This window comes from Eufriesea mexicana, unplaced genomic scaffold (genome assembly GCF_001483705.2).
Source record: "Eufriesea mexicana isolate 0111107269 unplaced genomic scaffold, ASM148370v2 scaffold5020, whole genome shotgun sequence".
NCBI lineage: Eukaryota > Metazoa > Arthropoda > Insecta > Hymenoptera > Apidae > Eufriesea > Eufriesea mexicana.
The window spans coordinates 339,752-347,422 of record NW_016912977.1 but is presented as its reverse complement, the minus strand read 5'-3'; the positions used below and the strand labels follow the sequence as shown (position 1 = coordinate 347,422).

The window sequence follows — 7,671 nt, the reverse complement described above, 5'->3', positions numbered from 1 at the left end:
TACTTCATTTTAACAAAAAATTGTGCCCTTTTATAAAAACTCACAATTTTCTGAAACTGTGTGTAATAGAGCTATTTCGATTATATTCGTTTTCAAGAAAGTAAGCTCTACAAGAATCACCTAATAAATGTTACAGTTTAAAGAAAAAATAAAAATCTGTTAGACAATGTTATTAGATAATCAATTTTTATTTATTTTATATTTATAAATATGTATATAATGAGCAGCACTCTCAAACAATCCTCAACACTAAGTACGTTTGAATATAGGTCCAGCAGCAACAGAAGACATTGCTACCTGAGAAATACAAAAAGTTATATACAATTCTTCACAGAAAAATAACAAGTCAAATTAAAACACAAACTCTCGCGGCTTTCTTAATTACGGTAACGTCTTCAACGGGTTTCGATTTCATTGTATTTGCGTTTATTTTCTTCTTCTCCTCCACCTTAAACAGCTTCTATAAAAAAAAAATTATTTTAATTGTGTGAAGTATTAAGAAAGCCTGTTTTCTGTTAAGAAGAGCTCTCTTGACAAGTATATTCGAGTTCTTACGGGATCTTTCGTAGACAATTTCTCTTCAATTTTTTTCCTCTCTTGCATGGCATTATTAAGAGCAGCCTGTTCAGCATGTGAAAGTACTAGAAGCCTAGGATCCATAGCAATCCATTCACTACTGATAATTTGATCTAGTTTCCATCGTTTAGAGACGTCAGGTTCCAGAAGACGAGACACCAACTTTTTTACTTGCTCGCTCAATGTTTCTGCAACTTTACTACGGAACTTCCATTTGCGATTAGTTTGTTGCTCATACAGGCGTTTTATGTCAGTATCATCGAAAGGCATCGATTTATTCAACAGTATGTATAAGATAACACCAAGGGACCAAAGATCCGCAATCTTGGGATTGTACGGGGAAGCACGAAGGATTTCTGGAGCAGCGTAGGACAAAGAACCGCAGTAAGTATCGCTTAAAACACGTTTACCTCGATTATCTATCACATAGCGAGCAAATCCAAAATCAGCAAGCTTCACGTTGAGATTTGATGTTAAAAGAACATTCTCGCATTTCATATCTCTGTGAGCAATTTCCATTTCATGTAAATATTGAAGTCCTGAACAAAACAATAAAATTATTAATAAAAATGAGACCATTATAATTCTATTAGAGTGATCATAAACCATTATAATTCTATTAGAGTGATCATAAACCATTATAATTCTATTAGTTATTTTGATTTCATTTTCTTTTGACTTTTTTATTTTGTATTTAATCGATGCATGTTTAAAAATATATTGCAGTACCAAGTGCAAGCTGACGGAACCATATACGCGCCTGTCCTTCTGCAACAGCACCATTTTTCAGAATAAATTCCAGGAGATCGCCGTTTTCAGCGTAACGCATAAATATGAAATATTTGTTACGTCTTTGGAATATGCTATGCACGTGCACCACATGTGGATGATTCAATTTCACCAAGATATCAAGTTCTCGAGGAAGGAATTTTCGTACGAAATCCTTCGGTGCTACCCCAGTGTCTATAACCTTACACGCCAAAGTACTGTTCTTTTCTGGATCTGCTTCCGGTTTGTACTCCGCCAAATATACCTACAATTAAATACAGATAAATTTCATATCTATTGAAAAACAGAAAATGTAAAAGAATGTAAAAAATATATTTAAAGTATTCGAATCTATAGAAAACGACGTTACCAATTGAAATCGGAAAGAATTTGAATGTTACCGCCCTTTTGTGAATTCGTTACCGAATTGTTTTGCATTTTTAGTATGATTTATGAAAAGATTAATTAACCTTTGCATAAGCACCTTCACCCAGCTTTTTTAGAAATTTGTAACCGCGTGCAAATAAAACTGCCTCCTCGGATGAAGTTTGATTCAAATTCGACATGAGATTTCGCGATCCACAAATGACATCTTACTAATTCTGTTATCATAATTTTTCATTAATTATTTTGTAGTCTTTTCATTTAAAGAATGATGTTATTGTAAGTAAAATTCTAGTTTTTCTCTTTATCTCTGGAATTTTCTATACTTGTTAAATAATTTCTTTTATGAAGGTTAGGAAATGAATAACCAATTAATAAATAATTGTTTGGAATATTTTTCACATTTTGTAATAATTCTTATATACTCTGCAATAATTTGCAATTATTTTTCCCACTTACTTTTATTTACCAAGCAAGATTATAAAAGAATAGATTTTTGATAATGAAAATACCAGTTATTTAGCCATTTCGTCTAATTAAGTATTACATTTGATATAAAGCATGGTTTAACGGAAGATAATAGAATTCATGGCCTACTATTATGTAATTTTATCTCAAACATATGCGAAATAATTTTTTTAAAAACTAAGAGAAAACAAAAGGAGATAAGAAATTATTTTAAAAATAAATTGAATAAAAATTAACGATTCATGTTTTATTGAAATATACATTTAAATAGAGAATGTAATCGAATCGATATATATCGATCGATTTAACTTTGCAACTTCAAGAGGAGTGCTTGGTCTTTCTTCCGTGAACGTAACTAGAAGAAAGAAGTAACGTAAGTATATCTTAAGTAAATTTATAAATCTCATTCCGAAATTGCATATAAATTTAATTGTTATTGTATTTTAATGAATGCAGACAACTCTATAATCTCAATAAATATTATACAGAATTAAATTTCTTGTTTAATGTTTATAATATACTTAATGATCAATAAACACGTGTTTTAAGGTTAGAATGGATACATCGTTTCATAATAAATATAAACATTTTTCGTAAATTATGTGTTTTATCAACCTTGAAGTAACAAAACAGAATTTTATTGGAGACTATACAGAATTATTTGCTTTTCTTTTCATAAAGTAGTAAATCACATTTCTATTGATTTCAAACAGTATGGCGGACACTGCTCCAGCCGCGCGTGGAGGCTTTCGTGGAGGATTTGGTTCTCGTGGAGGAGGTGATCGTGGAGGATTTGGTTCTCGTGGAGGAGGTGATCGTGGAGGTCCACGAGGCAGAGGTCGTGGAGGTAGAGGACGAGGTCGTGGTCGTGGACGTGGTAAAGAAGACAGCAAAGAATGGATTCCAGTGACTAAACTTGGACGTCTTGTCAGAGATGGAAGGATTGAATCCTTGGAACATATTTATCTTTTTTCTTTACCAATCAAAGAATATGAGATTATTGACAAATTTCTTGGAGTTGAATTGAAAGATGAAGTCCTCAAAATAATGCCTGTACAGAAACAGACTAGGGCTGGTCAACGTACACGTTTTAAGGTAACATTACAATTAATTAATATGCTTATTAGACCTGTAAAAATGTAATTAATAATCCATTTTTATTTTGTAGGCTTTCGTAGCTATTGGTGACTATAAAGGTCATATTGGTCTAGGTGTTAAATGTTCCAAGGAAGTAGCTACTGCCATCCGTGGTGCTATCATTTTGGCTAAACTTTCTGTTGTGCCAGTACGACGTGGTTATTGGGGAAACAAAATTGGTGATCCTCATACAGTACCCTGTAAAGTCACTGGCAAGTGTGGATCAGTTCAGGTGCGCCTAATTCCAGCACCACGAGGTACAGGTATCGTTTCAGCACCTGTGCCTAAGAAACTATTACAGATGGCTGGTATTGAGGATTGCTATACTTCTGCAAGAGGATCTACATGTACTCTTGGTAACTTTGCTAAAGCTACCTATGCTGCTATTGCCAAGACCTACGCGTATTTAACACCAGATCTATGGCATGATCAAGCATTAAGAAAAGCGCCATATCAAGAATTTGCAGACTTTTTATCTAAAAACCATAAAGTCATGGGTGGACAAAGACCAGCTAAAGTGGTTTGAATAATAAACCTTCATGCAAAGTATTTAATTGTAATTATTTTACCTTCAGCTTTCTATCCTTCCCCATTTTTAATATATTTAATATTTCATAGGTAATGAATTAAATAACTTGTACTGTTATAATTTATTTTATTTTGACATTGATATAAAAGTAATTTACGTACTATCTATAGATGCATCTTTAGAAGTTTTGAATTGTTCATAAGCATTATTAAAAGTTTCTAAAGAGTGATCACAAATTTTTTCGAAATCTTGTAATCCTTTTTTCAGCATGTCTATCGCTTTTCCTGTTTTTGTTTGTATTCGTAAATATATATTTCCTTCTGCTGGATGATTAACAGAACAAGCACAAAATTCTACATCAGGACTGTTAAAAAAAGCAATAATTTAATATTTATTAATAAAATTGTTTTCATTAATAAACACGTACTTTTGTGAAATCACGGCAACTAAAGAATTTCCCAGAGTATAATCTTCACCCATAAATACAAAAGTTTTACATTTTTCAGTCGATTGTTCACTAGCTACCTACGCATAAAATAACATGTTAATTTAATTTTTATATTCTATATTACAAAACATGGTATAATTTTATATTAATAAATATCGTACCTCTGCTAATCGGCCCATTTTATTTATGTATAATGAATGAATTACTATAAAATAGTATAAATCTGTTTTATTCCTAATCTTATGAATTATCAATATAATATTTAAAATGTAAGCGACATAAGACGTGTTTAGCACATTTACATTATTACACTACGTAACCTAATTTACTGTATCACTGAAATACATAACCTTATTTTATTGTTTATCTACTTACTGTAGATCAATAAACACACTCACGAAATCTGGATTATAAATTTTATTTCTTATGACAAAGAAATAGTTCAATAATTTAAGTAAATGAAAAAATATTTGGTACTTCACAAATTATAATTAAAATAATCATATTAATATTTTATGAATTTTATTTTATATCTAATAATAATTTTGTATTATAGAAAACATAATAAATAACGTGAATAAGTAGAAGGAATAACAGAAAATGTCTTTGATAAAGCTAATCTTCAGTGCATCATTAAGATCAAGATTTCAAATTATTAGTGTAAGATATTACAGTTCAAAATCTAAAGAAATTCTTGATTCTGCCGAAGAAGTACCTGTCTTTTCAAAAGAAAATGTATTTTCTGAGGCATCAGAGATAATAAGAAATAAGTCGCGACTTACTCCTGCACATAGGAATATATTGCGGGGACAAAATCCTTATGATGAATCTATGGCATGGTACCATAATACAGTCAAGTATAAGAAACGAATATTAGGAAGGTATGGAATGGAAGCATTAAAAGTACCTGCAGGTTTGGCATGGCCTACTCCTGAAGAAGTAGAAGACAGAAAGGAATATGAAAGAATTGCATATCCACTGAGTATTCAAGAACAATTACAAAAAATTAAAGAAGAAAAGAAAAAGAAGGAAGAGGCTTTAATGGCTAGGTATTAAATAGTTAAATACACATTATAATATATGTTTAAATATATATTTGCATTTACAGGCAAATGGAAATAGCTAAGAAAATGGCTGGTATGAAACAATTAATAAATCAGGTACAAGCTAAAATTGCTGACAAGGAGATGAAAGAATTGGAAGCTAAAGAGCGGAAAAAACGTAAGATTGAGGAGGTCAGACAACAATTAATAGCTCAAGGAATGATGAACAACGCTAACCTAACAGATGCACTAAGTCAAATGGAGAAAGAGGAGAAGAAAAGAAAGAAAGAAATGAAAAAACAAAAAATGCTTGAAAGACAAAAGAAAATGGTAGAAATAGTTCGGAAAAAGTTACAAGATGATAATATTGATTCTGAAGCATGGAATGAGAATGTAGTAGATTCTAAAAAAGAGTAATTAAAAATTTACGAGGTAAACAGTTTGATGAAAACGTGTTGTATTATAAAATAATTTCTACATAGTAAAATGAACGTTTTACAAACATCCACTATTATTTAAATCCCTACTGTTAGTATATAAAATTTCCAAAGTAATTGGAGTTTAAAAGAATAATAATATTTACAGTTCATAGTAAATATTGTATTTTCTTTTGCTAATACAAAAAACGGTACATATTATTTTGTAAGGGCTAAAAGAAAACTATACTAATGTGTAGTATTAAATGACTTGATAAGACATATATCCAGGCACAATTGGAATAATAATATGCTGCATTTCATTCAACTTTACTCACACATAGATTTCAAGTACCTTGAAAAAAATTTGATAACCATTTTTATTTTGGTTTTCATATCAATTTCACTGTAGCACTATTGGAAAAAATCAGCTTTCAACCATGGACTCTTGAAATTCCTTTTCATCAATGACACTGTAAATATCTCCGCCATTTTCGACTTGATCGCAGTTTTGAACATTTTGTAAGTGCAGCTCATCAATAACAATTAATCGCAGTTTATTTCTATCCATGTGTCAGGCAGATTGGATCTGTGATGGAGATGATAATTCGTAGAACTGGAAACTTAACTCTTCTCCAAAAAGATTTTCAGGCGTAATAATTTCTGGTTCAATCATATTCAAACCTAAAGTAGTAGGATTTAGATCTGTAACTAGATAGCCCTCACTGATAAGTCCACATTCTTCTGCTACCACTTCTTTTGATACTGGATTAAGAAAATCTATGAAGATATTCACCAAATTAATAACATTTAAAATTAAGTTAATAAAATTCTTGCATTTTTTTGAACTATTTAGATTACCACTCTCTTTGGCAGGGTAATGAAGTTCCTGTGTTTGCTGATTGGACTGGGTTGATTCATGTTCATTATTAGACACCATCATAGGAACCAGATATTGTACCTCTACTTCTTTTTTAATACCACTAAGTATTTCTTCAGCACAATGTTCTAATGTTACAGAATTCACTATATTTTCAGCTTCTTCTTCTGGAGATTGTTGTATAATGCTAGCAGTTGCTGCTTCTACTTCATCTATTGGATTCATTTGACTGAAAATGTTAATATTTAAAATATATAAATATTTTATAACGAATTAATTTCTCAGTTATAGTTGATTACCTAATATTTTTCCTCAGATTTTCAACTTCTGTAGTGTTCTTGCTTATTTGCTTCATGGAGGAATTAGTGGTAGAAGTATTAAAGATTTGTCTAGGTCTGGAATCTCCAGAACGATTAGCAATAGCCCATAAATGTCCAGCTCCATGTGGTGCTTTTGATCCTTTTCTGAAGTGAGGATTTATGGAAAGGTTGTGTCGAACGGAGTTTTTCCAACGATCGTCATTACTTTTGTAGTAAGGAAAATGTTCTCTAAACATGTTGAAATATATTTTATTAATTTTGTATATAATAAATCAAATAAATGAAGTAAGAAATTTGATAAATTATCAAGAAATTTATTTTATCAGCTTCTTTTTAAGGAATAAATAAGCTGTTCATAGGTCAAAGTGGTTAAGTAAATCCACTTTTCGAATCTTGTAAAATTTTATTTTCCAAAGTATTTAATTAGCGTTTAATGTCTTATATTTAAAATAAATTTCTATTTTTTATTTTTTGGAGTTAATCAATTTGGTAAATGAGTAGCTGAAATATAAGTATAAATGTCTACATTTAGTATAAATGACAGACATTTAAATAGTGCTTGTCGCTTGTCTGTTCAAGAACAAGCGTGCACCCCCGCGAGAATAATTTTCTTCACCTGCTTGCGGCGACGTCACGACATGTTACACGCTCCCCTAATTAATTCTCGGCCTTTAGAAAAAAAAAAAAAAAAAAAAAAAAAAA

At 30.8% G+C, this 7,671-nt stretch overlaps 5 protein-coding genes across 5 annotated transcripts in view; 2 read left to right on the top strand and 3 right to left on the bottom strand.

Annotated features, from left to right (window-relative positions):
- Window positions 1-249: 249 nt before the first annotated feature.
- Window positions 250-1,910, bottom strand: LOC108551827 (testis-specific serine/threonine-protein kinase 1). Its single transcript, XM_017906142.1, has 5 exons — window positions 1,815-1,910; window positions 1,306-1,609; window positions 556-1,115; window positions 361-460; window positions 250-293 (listed from the first exon to the last, which is right to left on the bottom strand). Exons 1-5 carry the CDS (start codon window positions 1,908-1,910, stop codon window positions 250-252), a joined length of 1,104 nt encoding a protein of 367 aa, XP_017761631.1.
- Window positions 1,911-2,516: 606 nt separating this feature from the next.
- Window positions 2,517-3,882, top strand: RpS2 (ribosomal protein S2). The gene is made up of 3 exons (XM_017906149.1): window positions 2,517-2,569; window positions 2,910-3,291; window positions 3,365-3,882. The coding sequence occupies exons 2-3, from the start codon at window positions 2,911-2,913 to the stop codon at window positions 3,857-3,859; spliced, it is 876 nt and encodes a 291-aa protein (XP_017761638.1). The 5' UTR covers window positions 2,517-2,569; window position 2,910; the 3' UTR covers window positions 3,860-3,882.
- Window positions 3,883-4,015: 133 nt separating this feature from the next.
- Window positions 4,016-4,493, bottom strand: l(2)37Cg (RNA polymerases I and III subunit AC2 l(2)37Cg). The gene is made up of 3 exons (XM_017906171.1): window positions 4,472-4,493; window positions 4,290-4,387; window positions 4,016-4,226 (listed from the first exon to the last, which is right to left on the bottom strand). The coding sequence occupies exons 1-3, from the start codon at window positions 4,487-4,489 to the stop codon at window positions 4,016-4,018; spliced, it is 327 nt and encodes a 108-aa protein (XP_017761660.1). The 5' UTR covers window positions 4,490-4,493.
- A 417-nt stretch (window positions 4,494-4,910) lies between these two features.
- CRIF (growth arrest and DNA damage-inducible proteins-interacting protein CRIF) lies at window positions 4,911-5,770 on the top strand. The gene is made up of 2 exons (XM_017906141.1): window positions 4,911-5,359; window positions 5,419-5,770. Exons 1-2 carry the CDS (start codon window positions 4,911-4,913, stop codon window positions 5,768-5,770), a joined length of 801 nt encoding a protein of 266 aa, XP_017761630.1.
- Window positions 5,771-6,335: 565 nt separating this feature from the next.
- Window positions 6,336-7,671, bottom strand: part of LOC108551845 (uncharacterized) — a 3,760-nt gene continuing 2,424 nt past the window's right edge. Inside the window, exons 3-5 of the mRNA XM_017906173.1 lie at window positions 6,949-7,197; window positions 6,631-6,878; window positions 6,336-6,549 (exon numbers count right to left, since the gene is read on the bottom strand). Of these exons, the coding sequence (XP_017761662.1) occupies window positions 6,344-6,549; window positions 6,631-6,878; window positions 6,949-7,197 (703 nt within the window). The 3' untranslated portion in view covers window positions 6,336-6,343. The remainder of the gene's footprint in view (window positions 6,550-6,630; window positions 6,879-6,948; window positions 7,198-7,671) is intronic.